Genomic DNA, 20,733 nt, shown 5'->3' with positions numbered 1-20,733 from the left:
CACCTTTCATACGTATCACAAATATCAATTTTATAATACCAGTGGTGAATTTGGATATACAATTATCATAAAATTTGTAATTAAAATAATTTTTTTTCTGCTATGTTTTATCAATCGGTATTATATTCTTTTAACCAGTTTCTTAAATACTTATTATTTTTTTTTTTTTTTATTAATATTTTCAATAAATACTTGACCATTATGACTTTATTATGATAATAATAGTAATATTAGTAGTGACCATCATAATAATAATAATGATTTATTATTGAAAATATTTACGGTATACTTTTCAAAACAAAAATCTAATTATTAAATCATATTCTTTTAATAGCGATTAAAATACAAATCTAAATTTGAAAAGAAAAAAAAAAAAAAAAAAAAATTTATTGTGAGGTGATTTTTATTTTAGTTTTTTAATTAATCTTTGGATAAAGTTTAATAAATATCATGAAATAATCTTTGGCGAGATAATAAACAAATTCAAAGCAGATAACTATTACAATAAGAAATGTTTAACGATTGATTGTACTTTGAAATAAATTTTTTTTCACAAAAAAAATTGATTCCGATGATAACTGATTTAATAGTTATTTCATTTTTGGTAATTTTAATTTATTTATTTATTACCAATTATTCTTATCATTTATTTACAGTGCTTGTTTCAAGTTAAGTTATTATCCTTTTCAATTATATTTTTTTGACAAAATATTGGCATGACACGCAACGTTTCACGCTATAAAATGTTTCTTCTGTTTTTTAAAGATCATTGTTTCATATTATATATACATGGTAAAAACTTAACATAATAAATTCTTAATTTTATATTTATTCATTGACTTATCAATATTCGCTAATTTACTTTTTCAAATAGCATTATGCTAACAACGCGTTACGTTATCAAAAAATGAAAAAATAATCATAATTGTCAATAAAATAAATAACCATTAATAGTTTAACTTTTCTAAATTTTACGTTTCAAAACTAATTTTTTGATGTATATATATGAATGAAAATCTTGAAAAATATTATTATTGTTACATAAAAACGTCGCGGGTTATACTTTTGCCAAACAAACATATCATTAAGTTAAAATGATTTTCTAAGTTGACAAATAATGTTAATAATCGTAATAAAAGTTGTATGTAAACATCTGTAACTCAAGTTTTATCTATTATATTATTATACTATAAATTCAATTATAAATTAATACATGTTATTAATCTCTGTCTTCTCACTGATGTTTTTTATATTTTATGTATCGCCATATTTTTCATACATTACGCTTATTATTTTGTACGCATTATGACGGTTTTATGATTTCTTTTTTTATTTCTATAATATGGGAAATTATTATATTATATGTTAATTCTATTGATCACCATTTTATTTGTTTACATATTTAATATTATTATTATTATTATTATTATTATTATTTATTATTATTATTATTATTATTATATTATTATTACTATTAGTTTTTTTTTCAATGAATTTTATAAATACATATAAATTTCATTGACAATTAATTTATTTAGTTGAGTTAATTAATAATATAAGTATGTAAATAGCAATTACTATCTAATGATATGAGTTAGTTCCACGTGTAAAGCACTTTCAAGTCCATCCTATGTTAATTCAAATTTAATTTTATCTTTTTTTTTATTTTTCAACTCTTTGTATTTTTATTAAAATTTATTGTTAGTTAAATACAAAGTTGGTTTTTTTTTTACTTCTGAACGTCACTATTAATTTTATCGATTTTATTTCTTTAAAATCAGCAGTGAAATTTTAATATTTCGTTTTTCTTACATATATACAGACATATAGTTATCTGAATTATTTTTTTAAAATCACAAACAAATTTCAAGTATATTAATATTTAAACCAATTTAAAATTTAAAAAATTATGACATTATGAAATTTTAATTAAATATATTTTAGCAAAGACATTAAGTTGAAAGAAATAAAAGAAAGAAAAGTTGGAAATCAGAGCATAGCAATGAGATGACCACCACAGCATGAAATTACAAGTAAGCACGAGTTATCGTTGTATAGCAGTTCTAAAAATTTCTGATTGTAATTTAATAGATGCTGTGAAATGTGACATTCTCTCAAGCATAACTTCTGTCATATTTGGTATTTTCAATCAGTTAGTTAATTTAATAACATTCGAATTTGCCTATAAAATTTTGTTTTAATAATAATACCTCATTTAATTTTGCCAGTTTAATTAATAATATTTAAGGCCTCAAATTTTTTATACTTTCAATATTTAAAAATTCTTACTATTTCAGAAATTAATATACAATTTTTCACAATAAATATTAATGCATTTTTGAACTAAATTAATAATTTCTGAAATTCTTGAAAAAAAATAAAAAAAGTTTTGTTATTATTATTATTATTATTATTATTATTATTACTTAATTTAATGGTAATCGATTATCCCTTTTGTTATCATCAACCATTTGTTTTTCTTCTCTTCTATTATTATTATTTTATTCAAATTCAAGTTAAAAAATTCGAAACTTTTTCAAAACTATAACGTTATTGGAATATTGAAATTTATTACTGTTTTTTTTTATTTCTTACTTTAATATTATATAATTATTACATACTGCGAGAGATATACGATAACTTATACAAGGTATAATTAGCGTTTTAAGTTCCCATATAAATTTGTTTCGACAGTATTTTTATATATTATTGATTGATATGTCTTTAAGTTATTTTTTTTTTTTTTTTTTTTTGTAATATTTTTTGATAAATATTACTAATTTTTTTTTTCTCTTGGTTTTGGTAAATAATGGTTATACTTTGTAATTAACTTGCTGATATGTATTTGTTATCATTATCACGAAATCGAATATATAGTATTGTATTCTATTTATGTATATCTGTAGATGTATGAATTATGTAACTAAATATTATTTTTTACCTAAATTATTTAGTTAAAATTAAAAAAAAAACTCTTTCAATTAGGTATTACTTTCTATCAATATTAAATTATTAATCACATAAGTCAATTGACGTTTCATACTGTTGAAAAAAAAAATAATAATAATAATAATAACAAAGTGCCTATATTATGCGTAGGAGGACGGTAGCATTGAAATTCTCAAAAAAAAAGATTAATGATTGATATGATGGTTAATTGAGAAGTAGAAAAATAATAAGTCTAAGTTATTTATAATTTTATTCATAGTTTTTCGCTAAGATTTATTATTATTATCATTATTATTATGTTCATTTCATATTATTATTATATATTCTTTACTTTTCATCGTTATTTGACTTTATTCTGCCTGATATTATTATTAATATTACGTAAAACGTCATATATGTATATATATATATATATATATAACCACGAATGTCGATGAATCACGATGTATTTAACATTATGTGATATTTAATCCTATTATTTACTAGTCAATTTTATTTTTTTTTACTCAATTAATAATTTTTACTATGATTTCTATATATTATTTTTAATGTATAGAATTCACTTTTATTTTATTCTGACTTTTTACTCCCGTTCATTTTAATATGTTCACTGATATGTGTCTCCTACACTAATGTGTATATATATAAATGCCCAGTTATATTGAAAAGAAAAAGAAAATAAATTATTTTAAAGAATTAAATATTTTTAGATTTAATAAACGTATATTAATTATCGAGTTATAAAGATTTTGGAAATATTTTATTAGATAAAGTTCTGAGTTTTAAAATATCAGAAGAAAGAGTATTATGAAAGGAAAATAAGAAAAAGAAAAAAATTGAGGTCGGAATAATTCGGTTCGAGCGACGGCGTTTGACGATTACACGGGACGTGACTTACAGTACAGTTAGCATGACTCGACCAACGGGAAGGCACTTGGGCAAATTACGTGCCGAGTTGGCCGTTCTAGCACACGGGGCACACCTTTGCTACTTTATTACAAATACACAGACATTTTAAGTTTTATACTTTTTTCTTTATCCATAAAATACGATTGTTTTTTTTTCTTTTTTTTTTTTTTTTTTTTTTTTTTTTTTTTTTTTTAATTTCTCTGTTTATCATCAGCTTTTCAATTTTATTCATTAATCATAATATTTACCTTGTATAATTGATAAATATATTTTCTTAATTTCTATTGATATGTTTGCATTCATAAAATTAACGAATCAATACTACTTTCATCATTATCATCATCTTAATTTATAAGAGAATTTACAGTTTATACACTTTATATCAGTGTAGATATTGATTTTTTTTTCTCGGTTTTAAACATTGATCATATTCACACTTACTTACGCATATACTGTCAAATTCAATTGTATAATAATCAACTATCCTAAAGTCAAATACGCTATTTGCTGATGAAAACATAATTACACATTTTCCTTAGGGCACCTTTGGTATTAAGCATGATGTTCGTGTAAGGATTTTTACTTATAATTATTTGTTATTAACCATTTCTATGGTTTTATTTTCGAAATATTTTTTTTCTGACTGTATATTTCATTCATGCCCAATTATGATCGCAACAATACATATGCTTTCAACTACCATTTAATTTCATCTATTCACGTATCATCATTAATATCAAATTATTATTATTATTATTGTTATCATTCCAATTTCTTAAACTATTGTCATAATGATTTTTAACGTCCCACTAAGAAAATTGAAAATTTTCAAAAATTCGAGTAGTTATTGGTTTCGGTCCGATTTTCGAAAATCGAATTTCTATCAGATCTTGACGTTTTGAGGTTCTAGGAAGCTACTTTGAGTAATTCCAAGATCATGTCCGAGTGTATGTAAATATCTGTCTTTTTAACGGGTGAACCGATTTTGATCATGAAGATGGCGTTCGATGCGGCTTGTTAATTTCTACAAGCTGTGAAAATTTGAGCTCGATCAGTAGGGTGCGTTCAAAGATAGTCCAAAAATAAAATTTTTTCAAAAATTTTTTCTTTGGATAACTTTCAATGTGCTCGATGGATTAATTCCAAAATCTGATCGGTTCTAAAAGTTCATAAGCCTCATCGAATGTCACCTCAACCATCAAAATCGGTTGATTCGTTCAAGAGAAACCGTTAACGAAAGAATTAAATAAAATTTTTTTTTTTAGTTTTTTTAAAATTTTTCAAAAACGACTTGATAAATCAATTTCAACATCTGATTAGCTTTAGAACTCAGTAAAACGCGTTGATTCCCACCTCAACCGTCTCAATCTATTAATTCGTTCGAGAGATATTGTTAAAGAAAAAATGGTAAAAAACGTTTTTTTTTTTTCGAAAACAAAAGCATACAAAAGTATTTTTGAGCTCAAGGAACTCGAAAACAGCGGGAAGTTTGAGGCTGGTCTGCAGGGTCAACTGATAGACCAATTTTTTTCCTAATTTTTGTATAAGATATATACAAGTGATTATTTCAAGTAAATTAAGCATATTTAATTTAACTATTTTTAAGATCATTTTTTTTTATAATCTAAATAAATATTTATAATAGTATTGGATGCTATAAATTATATAACATCAATAACAATAATAATAATAATAATAATTTCCTAAAATTTCAAGCTAACAATTTTTCCTAAAAGATTTAATTTATTAAATTTCCATAGTGTGATAGAAAAAAAAATATATAAATTAATCAATAACAAATATTTTTTTTTTTTTCTATGGAAATAGTCTATCAGTTAAATGTGCTTACGTTAATAATCTGATTGATTTATCTTGCTAAGCAGTATACGTATACAATATAAAAAAAATAATAATAACTAAATTATTGCCCTGACTTACACATATAACACACACCTTTGTGATGAGAGTTTCAGTATTGTTATAAGTTTTCATTTTTTTTTTTCTTCTTCTTCTTCTTCTTCTTCTATAAGCGCTGTAGTTAGGGGAACCAAGAGTAGCTTCGATTTATAAGATACAAAATTTCTTGCTTTTAAATTTATTTGAAACTATTGGTTTATTCTAAGATTCTATCATATATGCAATGAATATTTTTGCATAGGCCTAATTTGCTGGCAACAACTTGAAAGAATCTCTCTGATAGGTATATAAGTCGTCTTTATATTCCATTTATGTCAATTTTAAGGTTGTCCATTTTTTTCTCCCTTAGATCCCTGAAAACCATAATTATTTCATATATAATTTTCATTTTTTATAAGAAAAATTGTTATTATTACTATTATTTATAGGTTTTAGAATGAAACTAATAGAAAAAATCGAAAATGAGAACACGAGTAAATGATCAAATCGCGGTATGTACATAACTAAGTATCGATCCGAGTTACAATATAATTTATTAATGTAGTTAATATTGATTCGTTAAAAATTAAATATTAAATTTAAAAAAAATACGAAATTAGAATTTAAAATCAAACTTCTTTCTAAACATTCATAAATTTGATTGTTTAAATATGATTAATGATATGGAACTGTAATGACATTACTTATTATTAATGTGGATAATGAACATGATTACATAAAAACTAAACAAAAATATAAATATATATTTCCAAGAATCCACGAATATATGTAATATTCAAAAGTGTGAGTGTAATATATAAATTAAAAAAAAAATCCAAAATGATACTATACTATTTAATTATTATGAATAGCTAATGATAGAGACAGTCATTATCATTATAAATATTTTTTAAATGTAACAGACTAAAAAACCATTTATCATTTTTTGTTTTGTTATATAAAATTATTGTAATAGATGTATTATTAGCTATTGATAATGAGTATATTTTAATTTTTATAATAAATATAATAATACAATTATTAAATCATATTTTTAAATAATTTAATCTCTTTAATTAAACTAAATTAATAAATAAGCTATTTGTCAAGATGCAACACGCCAATTACATACAAGAAAGGAACCTACTTCAATCCAGAGGTTTGTAAACCCCACCTCGGCCATTTTTGACTTTGCATATTCAATTCGTATCGGTCCCCGATCAGAGGAGAGGAGTAAGGATCCTTGGAGAGCAGCCATCGCTTGGGCTGCATAGCGAACGTCTTGAAATTCAACAAAGGCCACAGGTGAGCCGCCCTTTGTGTGCATACGAAGCCGACAGAAACCAGAAAAACTGTGCACAAATAAGAAAAGCAATACAGATACGTGTGCTACCAATTAAGTTTATTAAATTATTTATTTTGGATAATATATATATTAAACTGGGCCAAAAAAAATCGACTATTTTTTTTTTTTTACAATACACTGTGAAAATATTATTTGGGGTGACAAAAAAAATTATTGTGAAAATTTGAGCCCTTAATATTGATATTAAGAGGTGTATCATCGCAATTTTTGATTTCTTTTGAATGAACGGGTTTTTGTATTATGACTCTCAAACAATCGAGATAAACAAAATATACTTGAATACATTTCTTGTAGGAAATTGAACGCTCTACAAAAAAGATCTTATTCAAATTTTTTGTCAGATGAACCGTTTCCTTATAATCATGCCTTGAACATTGGTATGATTTTACAATTTGTTTGTTCAACTTTGAAATTTTGTAATCAATGAAAAAATCAGTTTCCGAAAAAAAGCCAATGAATTTTCTCAAATGAAAAAAATCTCTTAAGAATTTTTACTAAATTCACTCCTTTAAAAGTTATTCAAGGTTGAAGTTGAGTCAAAACGACTTCAATAACCTTGAATAACTTTTAAAGGAGTGAATTTAGGAAAAATTATTAAGAGACTTTTTTTGTAAAGCATTTAATTCCCTACAAGAAATATATTCAAGTCTATTTCGTTTATCTCGATTGTTTGAGAATTATGAGACAAAAACCCGCTCATTAAAAAAAAAAAAAATAAAAAATTGCGATGATACACCTCTTAATATCAATATTAAGGGCTCAAATTTTCACAATAATTTTTTTTTGTCATCCCAAATAATATTTTCATAGTATCGTTAAAAAATAATAGTCGATTTTTTTGGCCCAGTTTAAAATATATATTTATTCAACTCTATTGATAAGCATACACAACTGTACCAAATAACTATACTACTTATAAAAAATTAATTTTAAAAAAACATACATGAAAGTTTTCAATTGCCAAAATATAATGATTAAAAGAAAAAATAATAAATGTGGATGATGAAAATAAAAAATGGTGATTGTTTTTCCGACATCGGTTTCGATACTTAGTAATTTTTTTTTTCTTTTCAAGAGAAATAATCTTCTAATGATACTTAATATAAAAATTTTCATCTATTAACAATTTTTCTTTTCTGACATCATTTTAAATTTTAATGTTAAAGACTTTATTTTAGTAAAGACCAAATTAAAAAATTTTTAATCAACTATTGGTGTTATAATGCACTTACAGGAATAATAAAAGAAAACATCAAGCGTACCCTGGGTAAGATGAAAATTTAAACAATTGCAAGTACAACATCTATACACTGAAAAGAAAAAAACTGTATTCAAGTATCTGTGTGTTTGTATCCCCCTCCCCGAGAAAACTATTAGTTTAATCTTAGTAAAAATTAACTCCAACCAAGAATATTTTCTTAAAGTAAGTATACAAATTCTTAAATCAAGAAAATATTAATCGGTTGGAGCATATTTTTACTATTATTAAACAAATATTTACTCGGGAGCATACAAATACGCAGATACTTGAATACAGTTTTTTTTTTTCCAGTGTAATAAGTTTGTACATTTAGCTTCTTCCTTATTATATATAATTATATTGTTACATTCCATAAATTGAAAAATATGTTATTTGTCTTCAAACACAATAGTTTTAATATTTTTATTGTCTAAATATAATTGTAAAATGTAATTTCTATCAAAATCTTAATTAATAATAAATGCATTAAATTTATAATTTGTGTACTTTACTATTCAATTAAATGATATTCTAATTTTCCATATATTATTTATGCAATTATTATTATTTTCTGTCCAAGTTTATAATTAACAGCAATAAAAATTCATTAATTATAATTTCATTAATAATCGTGAGAAAGAAATAAAAATAATAATAATAACATATGAAGATATATATATATATATATATATATATATATATAGGCCTAACGTATATCATTATTATAATCATTAATATAATTTACGTAAGAAACAAAAAAACAACTTGGAATGATGTCGAAAGTTGGCAACAGTGTTTACTATATAATAGTCGATTGTCCATGCTCGCGATTGAACGACGACATGAATATTAATTTACCAATGCCTTTTTTTAAATGAAATCGATAAGAACAGTTTACCTAAAAGAGTTGAAATGATCCACTTCCACGAATAATTTCAACTCTCTATTTACTATTTTACTATTTTCACGTATAATAATTTTCAATTTATAAAAAAATAATAGTATAAACGATATATATATATATATTTTTTTTTAATTTTTAATTCATACATGTACTCACCTATTAAAGATCTCAGTTAATTCATGCTCGGAAACAAATTGCCCAAGATTTGCGACAAAAAGAGTTGAGCATGGAGCATTACTAACAGCTAAACTTGGTTGAGATGATGATGAGCCAACTGGAGAAGCTAATGCTGGTGATGGTAAAAAATGTGGTAAAGATGCATGTATTGATGTCAATGTCGTTGGGTGTGGTAGAGACATTGGTGCCTAAAGAAAAAAAAATAAAAAAATAATATAGATGCATATTTTTTTCTTTGTTACAATTATTAATTAAATATTAATACATTTTACTATTCTATTGTTAAATATCCTATTATTTTCTTCGTTAATATAATTTTAACATGATTTGTAAATATATTAATATACGGTAATAATTATAGTATGATAAAAATAATAACCATGATAGAATAGTCATTAATAATAATAATATTTATAGGTGATAAATGAAATGATTTTTCTAGAAAAAAAAAAAAAAAATAAAAAATAAAAAAAATAAAATAAAATAAATAATAATACATCATATAAAACTAGTTTATATATATGATTAGTAAAGTCACAATGTAATACTAACGTGCATAGGGGCGCTCGTCGGCGGCTCCAGAGCTTTATCTGCAGATAGTCAAAGATAGGAACGTACAGGAACCTGAGGATGTAATGCTGGATGAACAAGTGTTGCATGTTGAAGTGTTCCTTGTAGTTCACCAGCTGCTGAGTATGCCAATGGATGATGCCATAGTTCTGGTGCACTTGGAAAAAATGGATTTCCTATGTCTGAAAAAAATACAGTTAGATATTTTTTTTTTTTTAGTATTTAATTACTTGTCGTCAAATAATGTAGTATATATACTGTGCTGTATATCTACTATAAAGTTTAAATTATCTTATGTTAATTCTATCGAGCTAAATTTTTTGTCGTCACGTATTGTTGTTTAAGATATTATTATTTTTTTCTCATGATATTTATTGAATTTCATAAAAATAATATTCATGAACATAACCAGCTAATTTAAACAATTGATTGACTTTAAATATTGTTGATCAATAAAAAAAATGTTTAATTTACCATTTTAAGTTAATACTAATATTTTATTCAATATTATCGGGGTGGCACAAATATAAACGAAAACACCATACTAATCGAAATAAAACTGTGTCAGAGTTATTACTGTGAACATTTCAGGGTGACGTAACTATATACCAACTATTGTTCTACATAGATATACTTATATTAAACTTTGCCACGTTATATGCACTTTGATGTTTAAATTATTGATCTCTACATGGTGAGGAAGGTCAGAAATAAATTGTGATTTTTACAATAATAAATTTATATTAGTTTTTTTTTTTTCTTTTTGCATCTTTTATGATTGATATTATTAATTATGTACATAGGAATAAAAAAAAATAAATTACATTCTAAATTCATATAATATATATATTCAAAATTTTATTCGTGTTTACTTTTTTAATACAAAAATAGGTATGACTAGTTATTTTGGACCGAAACATGAAAATATATACTTTTTTCTGTGAGTAAATACAGTAATGTAAATGTGTACGATTAAAATAGATCTAATTTCTGTTATCTATGAATTTCAGGACTATCTAATTATTTATATAATAAAAATTTATCATAAGTATCAGGGAAGAGCTGAAATTATATTGCAAATGAATAGAGTAAAATTTTATTTAAACTAATAAAATAATATCCCAATATATATATTATATAGAAGAGCGAGAGAAATAAATAAATTAATCAAGTTAACAGAAAGAAATAATTTAGCAAGTGTAGAGAGTGGCGGTGCATACTTACGTCCGGTTAGAGGGTGCATCAGAGCGGGGTGCGAGGTGGCTGCTGCAGCGGCTGGTTGCTTGGGTTTGCTAACCTTTGTGTTACTTTTTGCAAATTCCAAACGAATGGTTTGTGGCATATCAGGATCAAATTTAACCCCCTGCTGGAAATAGATCCCTAAATTAGTAAATTGGGGAGAAGGGGCAAGGGTGGGGTGAGGAGGTGCTACACGAAACTGAAAGGATGATAGAAGAAAAATTTTCCTTTTAATTTAATTTATGTACATGTATTAAATTGATAAATTTTTATTTTTGTAACTAATTTTGATTAATAAGCAATAAAAAATTACAAAAACAAAGAATATTTCCTTAGTTGATGATTAAGTTATTACTATTAAAAAATTAAGTTATAATCAATAAATGAAAATATTTAAATTTTTTATTATTTTAAAAGCAATCAATCGAATTAATAATTTTAGTTTGCATATAGATAGAATAAATTAAGCTTTAGATTTTATTGTGTTGGGCTCTCAAAGGTTTTGTGAATTAAAAAAAAAAAAAAAAACTTTACTTATGTATTAAGATATATTAAGTACAGGCTTTACATGGCAATTTTTGATGCGTGAAGTCATAGTTGCGTGTTAGTGGTTTATAATAACAGAGAAATAGAGAATAATAATGAGAGTTGTGGGCGTAAACATTCGATTAATAAAGATTTCTAAATAATTCAAGTGTAATAATAACAAAAAATCATTCAGTTTATTTTATTAACCATGAGGCATTTTTTTTAAAGTCTGATAAAGTTTCTTTTATATACCTTGTGTATGAAAAAAGAAAAAAAAATTATCAGTATTTATTGTAAAACATTTACATAAAGGAGTAACTTTAAATCATTTTTAAATTATAATATTACTCTCTAAGATTATTATATTAAATTAATATATATATATATATATATATATACTAATTTAATATAATACTTTTGAAATACCTAATATTTATTGGAGACGAAAACTAAGCGAATCATTACCTGCAAATCTTGTTTTGCTGCTTCAGCGCCTGCCCTAGTATGAAAGGTTACAAAGCCCACCGGCTGAAAATCAAATTGTAACGGGTTGTATAAAAAAAAAAAAAATATATATATATAATATATTATTGATTCGTATCTGATCGTGCCAACTTCTTTTGATATTATTTTCTATATATTTCGGTTATCTTTATGTACATTTGTATATTTATTTGAACGAAAATATTATCATAGTATGTATATGAATGTAAGCCACTTTAAAAAAATTTTTCCGATTAAATAAAATTTAATAACTTTTATTATTATTGAAAAAATAAACTAAACAGATGTTGAATTAAATTAAGAACAATATTATTAGTACTTTTATCTTGGGTAAAAACTTACCGAAGCCGTTTTTCCATTTTTACTCGTAACTTTAAGCAAAGAGTTTTCATACCCCTGAAATTTATATAATATAAATATAATAATCATTTATTTATTTTTAAATATAGTCAGTTTGTAGTTAAATAAACCTGTATTATATTATAGGATAAGTATTTTCAAAGTAAAATGTTTTATTTTCTGTAACCTATAATAATAAAATAATAGCGTTTATTATTATATTTGTATCATATACTAGTGGTTGTATGATATATGTATAATATGTAGATACTATACCATTTTTTATTTTTTTTTTAAATTATAAATTTCCATTATTCCACAGCATGTAATTAATTTAAAATTTTATTATATATAATTGTAAGGAATCAAATTAAAATTATTCATACATTATTATCGAGATTACTATTTTTTGCTGATTAAGATAAGATATTTACTCAGCAAATAATTTAATTGAGAAAAAAAAACATAATAATACATATATTATATTATCCCATCGTCCAAAATATAAAACGAATGGCTTTTATTTGATCAGGTGATTAAACATTAATTTCAGATGTCATACAGGTTTATTAATGCATATAATATAAAACATAAAGAATAAATAAATTTAAAAATTTTATGAATAAATAATATTCGAATAACAAAAAATAAAATCGGTCATACATTTTGTAGATATATATTTTATAACAATTTTTTTTTCATCATAAGCATTAATATCTCTCATTTCATATTGAAAAAAAAATATAAATTTAAAAAAAATATAAGTACAATATGACAACTAATTTTATATTTAGTTATGTGACAAACAATGGTTAGAAACTTAAGAAAAATAAAAGAAAAAAGGGTTTTATAATAATAACAAATTATTAATGCAAGCACCTCATATGCTCTGAATAGAAGATAAAGTTCTCTTGGTTTGGCGTCCATTGGCAAACCGCTGACGAACAAGGTGCGGACCTGAAATAAAATATACAAATACAATTGAAATATGAGACTGTTATTTTAAATTAGTTAAGATCTTTGAAACGAACGGTGAGGTAAAAGACCCAATACCCAATTAAGAAACTAATACCCGATCGCTCATGCATTTGTATATATTTGTATATTTGCTAAATTTTACTAAATAAAGATATACAAATACATTAAGTGATCGAGTATACAAATTGTCTGATCGGGTACTAGATCTTATACCTTAATATTTATATAATGAGTATAGTATATATTAAATAAATAGAATGGGAAAAAATTTTCAAATCTCAAATACATTTTTATATGAATAGAAGTAAGTATTGTATATATATATATATATATATATATATATATATATATATATATATATATATATATATATATATGAAAAGTGGAGTTTAAAGTTCCTTGTTCACCCAGCCTCAACTCCTGCTATTTACATTATATTCTCATACATGGGTTAACCGGAATTATGCTTCTTGGATTTTTAGTTGAAATAGCTTCACTACTTATTTACTCATACATATTATGGAAGTTTTTTAATATTTTTTAGGTATAGTTTATTTTAGCTTTATATATATATATATAAATTTTATTATTTAAGGCTGGGTCGCACCTAACGAAATCTCTAATTTAAGGTTTCTAATTGTTTATTAAATAATCATCATTGCAAGGATTTTTTTAGCTTCCGTCAAAAAGCAGAAGACGATCTTCCTCGGAAGATTTTCATTATTTGAATCCCATAAATATTCAAAACGTTATTAGAAATCTTAAATTTGAGATTTCATTAGGTACGGCCCAACCTTAACCATAACATCGAATAATTAATTCAATATATCAAGCTTGTTATATAAATATGATTAATTGTCGCATACGCGATATAACTTATGATTATCATTATTTTTATTATTATTATTATTATTATTATTATTATTATTATTATTATTATTATTATTATTATTATTATTATTATTATTATTATTATTATTATTATTATTATTATTATTATTATTATTATTATTATTATTATTATTATTATTATTATTATTATTATTATTATTATTATTATTATTATTATTATTATTATTATTATTATTATTATTATTATTATTATTATTATTATTATTATTATTATTATTATTATTATTATTATTATTATTATTATTATTATTATTATTATTATTATTATGTATAAATATGTACTATTTTTTTTATCTTTACACAATAATGTACATCTACGCTCCCGTTATTGATGGCGACACCGAGTCTGGAAAAACTCAAGTTAGCCGCTGACGTTTAGTTGGTCTACCTATATACCAATATCTAGTATAATATGCATGTTCTTGCTTATGTAGGTAGTAGATGTGAAGTGATACCGAGTCGACTACCAATGACACTGTATAACAAGATACATATAGGTATAATAGAAATAATAATAATAATAATAATAATAATAATAATAATAATAACGATTAACTATAGTATGTCTATAGCATATCGTAGTTTATAAATCATCGCTTATTCATGCAGAAAGAAATGATTTCGCGCGCGGCTCACAAGCACCTTTTATTCGTCATGTATACATACTACATACTTTCCAATATTAGCCAAATGCACGTATGTACGTATATGGTATATAACTAAAGACTAAAGTTAATAAATAATAGGCTATAGTTGTGAATTTTAATATACATTATATAGATTGTTTTTTCTGTATTGATAATTTTAAATTATTATTAGATATCGATCATGAAAAATCAAACAATAAATTAGTAATTAAATATGAAACTAAATGTTTTTTAAATAAAAAATGGATAAAATTAAAAAATATTAAAACAAAATATCATTTATTACATCAATACTAGGTTAAAGTGTACAAGGTAAAGGGTAAGCGGAATTAGATTTCGGGAAAGGAGAGTTCCTAAAATTTTTTATTAAGCGTTGGGATAAAATTTTTTTTATACTTTGAAAAACAAAAAAAAATAATAATATAAATTGATTTGCACACATACTGGTATGCATAAATATATTTCAAATTTATTTTGTTAAACTGCGTTAGAGGGCAAATGTAAATAATACGACGTCACTATAACATCATAACATTCCGAATAAGAATCATTTTTTCGTGTAGGAAATAAGAAATAAAATATTATTATTAGTATTAGATAATGATGTTGCTATAAATTAGAAATGTAGTAGGAAAGCTAAAGATTGACAGATAAAAAAATGACAATGAGATGAGAACAAGTATAAAACAGTATAAAGGGATTTAAATGTGATGGTAATGGTTAAAGTCGTGACAGAATAGCGAACTTGTTCAACAGCATCAAACATAGCATCAACCATACCATACCATACCATACCATACGGTAGGTCAGGAACGGTGTGGTACGGAGTAACTAATGGAATTCATTCATAGAATTATTTAAAGCCCAATAGTCTCTTTTATTAAGTATAATATACAATATATTAAATAAAAAAAATAAAACAAAAAAAAAACATGTCAGAATATTAAAATAAAAATACGCATCGACAAGTAATAAGCCAACAGTATTTAGTAAATTAATAAAAAAAATAATAATAATAATAATAATAATACTATTTTAAATAAAACACAGTTTTCATCAATATTATTTGACATTGAATATTCAAGGATACGTATAAGTTTATGACCATTTAGCGTTTTGTTTGATGAAAATAAAAAATAAATAAATAAAATAAACAAAAAAAAAAAAAAAAAAAGGAATTATGGCCTGTTGCACACAAGAGTATATGTATGTATATATATTCCCGAGGCTGTGAACATCGTTCCTCTTGGTTGACTAACCGTTATACAACATCCGTTCTAACCATATAATGCCGCGGCGGTGGTAGTACGGGTGCAGCACGATGAAGCTGACTCCACCTCGACTTTTTTTATTCCATTGTTCACAAACATGAGTTATATAACGAAAACGCTTGGTGTAGTACGTTTAGCTGTTAAATATCAAGGATTTGTTTATAGTTTATACATATATGTATATCTTAATGATAATTTTATAACTAATAAATTTTTTTTTGCTAATTGATATTTGTATGAAAATCAATAATGAGGTGTAAAAATTGAATAAGTCAGATTTGTTTTCTCAAAAAATATAAATTTTATGTTTTATCGTGACTTAAAAAAATATTAAATTTAGAATTTTTTTTTTATTTATCCATGTTGTACTTTTATATTCTATATCCACTGCACGACAACACGAGGGAAAACATTTGAGAGTACAGTATAATATATATATTATACACACATTCAAAAGGTAGTATCGATCCGAGAGATTCGTACCGTCGGTGTAGCTGACCGACAAGAACGCGAGTATATAATGTATATAAAAGAGACTAACAGAGAAAGAGAGAGAGAGAAAGGGAGGGAGGGAGAGAAAGAGAGAGAAACTGTAGTAAAGGTTAATATTCCGTGACTCGTCGTCGTCGTCGTCGTCGTTGTCGACGACGGCGTTACCGCGAAAAAAGGGACGAATAGAAAAAGTATTATTATAGTAGAAGAAGAAATAAAAAATATGAATTAAAAGGAGTTACAAAATAAAATGACAACCTAAAAATTAAGAGAAATAAGAAGCCGTGTCTTGTGATGTACATATTACTGAATAAAAATTTAAATTATCAATGAAATATAGCAATTAATTTAAACCATAATTGTTTATAATCATTTACTCAAATTTAATATATTAGAGTACAAGTATTATTTGTGGCCACTGCTCTATTTTTGGACATTTAATACTTTATTTTAAATAATAAAAACGAATTAAAGAAAAATTTCATTGTAATAATGTGATGAAAGTATTTTCGAACACATTTAAAAAATTAATTATGCCATTACGTATTTTACAAATTATATTATTTGAAATTTCTAAGTGACCACAACTAGCCCTAAAGTCGCCAAAAACGGTACTTGTACCCTGATTACTTGTAAGAATTATCAACAAAAAAAGAAAAAGAAATTAAACTAAAATACACCATAAAGAACCATATACAATAAGGATATAACTGATTATTTCTCGAAGATATAAATAACTGAATTGTATTATTCAAGTTATAAAAAAAAGATAATAAAAATCGATTCAATTTCAATAGTTACTTTTTTTTTCTTCTTTAGCTTGTTTCTAACATCATATAGTAACGTAGTATGGTAGAAAAATCGATAACAAGTATGGTGGTAATAGCGTCTGTAAGCACATCATATATACAAAAAAGGCTCAAGTACATGTCATATCACAAAGCACACAACTAATTTAATTACATATAAATAAATTTAAAATATACATTTATTATATTTATTAAAATATACGTTATTTGTTAAATAACGTATATTTTAATAAATACAATCAATTTTAAAGTTTAAAAATTTTAATGCGCACATTTATAAAAAATACTATTTACTTTTTATATTCCAGTAAGTTAGTTTCGCGTCCTTAGTTAACTTAATCTATTCACTATACAATGTATATACATATTTTCAATTTTATCCTATCCATAGATAGCAAAGTGTAAGGTACACTAATAATAATAATAATAATAATAATAATAATAATAATAATAATAATAATAATAATAATAATAATAATAATGCAAAAAAAAAAAAAAAAAAAAAAAGAAAACAGTGACAATTATAAGGAGGAAGAGTAGCAATAATATAAATAAATATAAAATGCGCAAGCGTGTACATATAACGATGTACAACACATTTACGATGCGTCGCGACGCATCGCAGCGGTGGCGCAGTGACAATGATGGAAGCCAACAGGATAGAAAGTGGTAAAAAGCACGACTGACTGGCGCCACATAAGGGGTGAAAATTATCAGAGGTATAAGGTATACATAGTGTGCTGATAATATTTATCATTATCTTATAATTGTAAGTAATAATAATAATAATAATAATAATTTATATTTATTTAATAAACTATGTACAAAACATTATAAAAAATGAAGAAAAAAAAACATATTAATATAGCATAACACATAAATATTTAATATTTAAATGAATATTAAATATATATATATATATATATATATAAATGATAAGTAATTCAACTTACCTCATCCTCGCCATTGGAGCATGCTACAGTGTTGACTGAGTCCATGCTCTGTGATAGTGGTGCGTCCATGATGCAGGATAAGTCGTTTGATGATCCAGCAGGAGGATTACCACCGTCGGTTGAAGCAGTAGTTGCGACGGTGATACGAGGAGCGGGTGGCGGGGATGAGTCCACCGTTTCCCGTCTCGGGCGTTTTAGGGCGGGTGGCGTTATGGTTGTACCGGCAACGAAGACGACAGGCGCCTCCAGAACTGTATTCGCACCAATAATCTCCCCACCAAAAAAAAAACAAAAAAAAAAAAAAAGAAAAAAAAATAACAACAATAAACTAAAAACGCGCACGCGATATCTTTTATCACACTCCTCCTCCTCCTCGTCGTCGTCGTCGTCGTCGTCGTCGTCGTCGTCGTTAAATTAGTCAATTTAAAAAAAAAAAATTTTTATATATATTTATTATATACTGCACTATGCAAATAATAATGAGATTTTGTCTAATTTCTTAAATTTTAACTGACAAAAAATGATGATATAGTCATAAAAATAATCCTTATTCACTTTTTACTCACTATAAAATTAATTATTGTTTATTTATATAATGAAACATTTATTTATTTTTTGTTTTATATCTTTGTGCTCGTTGTTGAATATTTTTATTATTTATAAAAATATAATATATTATATATGCACACACATCAACACTGGGTTTCTTTTTTTAATCCATATTGAAATTGCTTGTAATGATGGTGATAGTGATGGTATGGTATGGTATGGTAGCAGTAGCAGCAGCAGCAGCAGCAGGGTAGTACACCTGTCGTTATAGTAGCTTGGCCAACGGTGTGTGAGCCACGAGCAGGTGTTTCGCACGCGTCTATTTCTAAAGCAATCGATATAACGACCGCGCGACGACCGAGCATACGAGTATAGCTGGTAAAATATTGCTGAGCTTCACCGTGGCAGCGACAGCGGGACGGACTTGTCAAGGATATTTTAATTAAAAATTCAAATATTTTTATTATTAACGTGATAATTATTAATATGCAGCTTATTATTATTATTATTATTATATTTCTTTTACTATTATTCGTTTATGTTGTTATTTTCTTCGTCTTTGTCGTAAAAATAGTTTTAAAATTGTAATATATTATTAATTACTATTATTATAATAATAATATAACAATTAAATAAGACAGAAATGACATATAAATAATGACAGTAACGACGAGGAGGAGTCAAATTATATTATTTGTTTCTATAAAAATGACTTTCAAGTATCGCGCACAATCACTGTGAATAAATTATTTAAAAAATAATATATTATCTATATTATTATCATTATAATGATCACACTTTTAACACTTTAAATGAAATTATTTATATTTAATTTATTAATTAATAATAATAGTAGTAATGATATTTGACTCAACATAATAACTCAATAGTATATAACAATCCGATCGAGTTAAAAGCACACACCATTAATTTATATATTTTTTATTTTATTAAATTTATTATATTTAGCAAGTTTTTTAATTTATTATTAATTGCAGTACACGAGCATTTAAATATATTTAATAAAGTGTATAAAGTTTGTGTATGTAACTAAAAAATTAAAAAAATAATAACTAAAGATAAAAATCAACACTGACAATTAATAATAAATTTTTACACAATAACTGCGACACAACAGGTACGCAGGTTGCCGATAGACTGACTGACTAACTTGTACATTAATAGTCAGGACAATAAAGTGAGAGCCATGAGAGCATTTGCGGTGGTAGGTGGTGGGTGGCGATGGCAGTAGGTGGTAGGGGTTAGGGGGGTACAGCGGGTGAAGCGCAAAAACACCAGTTTTTTTATGCGCATACTGTATCTATTATCTTTATATATATATGTACACCTATTCTACTCACTGTACTTTAGTAGCATCTGTTATTATATGTAGTTTATATTATTATATATGTTGTAGAAAATAAAAAAAATAAAATAATGGAATGAAATTATGCAAGATGCACTGTACGGCAAGTTTAAATATCTAGAGATATCTCGTGTT

General features: G+C 24.6%; 1 protein-coding gene across 1 annotated transcript; it reads right to left on the bottom strand.

Annotated features, from left to right (window-relative positions):
* Positions 1–2,731: 2,731 nt before the first annotated feature.
* Positions 2,732–18,951, bottom strand: LOC103570700 (protein couch potato). Its single transcript, XM_053739408.1, has 9 exons — positions 18,684–18,951; positions 13,501–13,578; positions 12,625–12,678; positions 12,244–12,306; positions 11,236–11,377; positions 10,060–10,193; positions 9,421–9,629; positions 6,902–7,106; positions 2,732–6,128 (listed from the first exon to the last, which is right to left on the bottom strand). Exons 1-9 carry the CDS (start codon positions 18,750–18,752, stop codon positions 6,096–6,098), a joined length of 987 nt encoding a protein of 328 aa, XP_053595383.1. The 5' UTR covers positions 18,753–18,951; the 3' UTR covers positions 2,732–6,095.
* Positions 18,952–20,733: the final 1,782 nt, after the last annotated feature.

This window comes from Microplitis demolitor, chromosome 5, assembly GCF_026212275.2.
Source record: "Microplitis demolitor isolate Queensland-Clemson2020A chromosome 5, iyMicDemo2.1a, whole genome shotgun sequence".
Taxonomy (NCBI): Eukaryota; Metazoa; Arthropoda; class Insecta; order Hymenoptera; family Braconidae; genus Microplitis; species Microplitis demolitor.
Note: the sequence above shows the minus strand (reverse complement) of the source record. Positions and strands in the feature narration are given on the sequence as shown.

Coding starts and splice junctions, on each gene's coding strand:
- LOC103570700 (XM_053739408.1), bottom strand. CDS start 18,752: ATGGACGCACCACTATCACAGAGCATGGACTCAGTCAACACTGTAGCA. Junction 12,679..13,500: donor TTCTATTCAGAGCATATGAG/GTGCTTGCATTA, acceptor TATAAATTTCAG/GGGTATGAAAACTCTTTGCT. Junction 11,378..12,243: donor CAGCAAAACAAGATTTGCAG/GTAATGATTCGC, acceptor ATCTATTTCCAG/CAGGGGGTTAAATTTGATCC.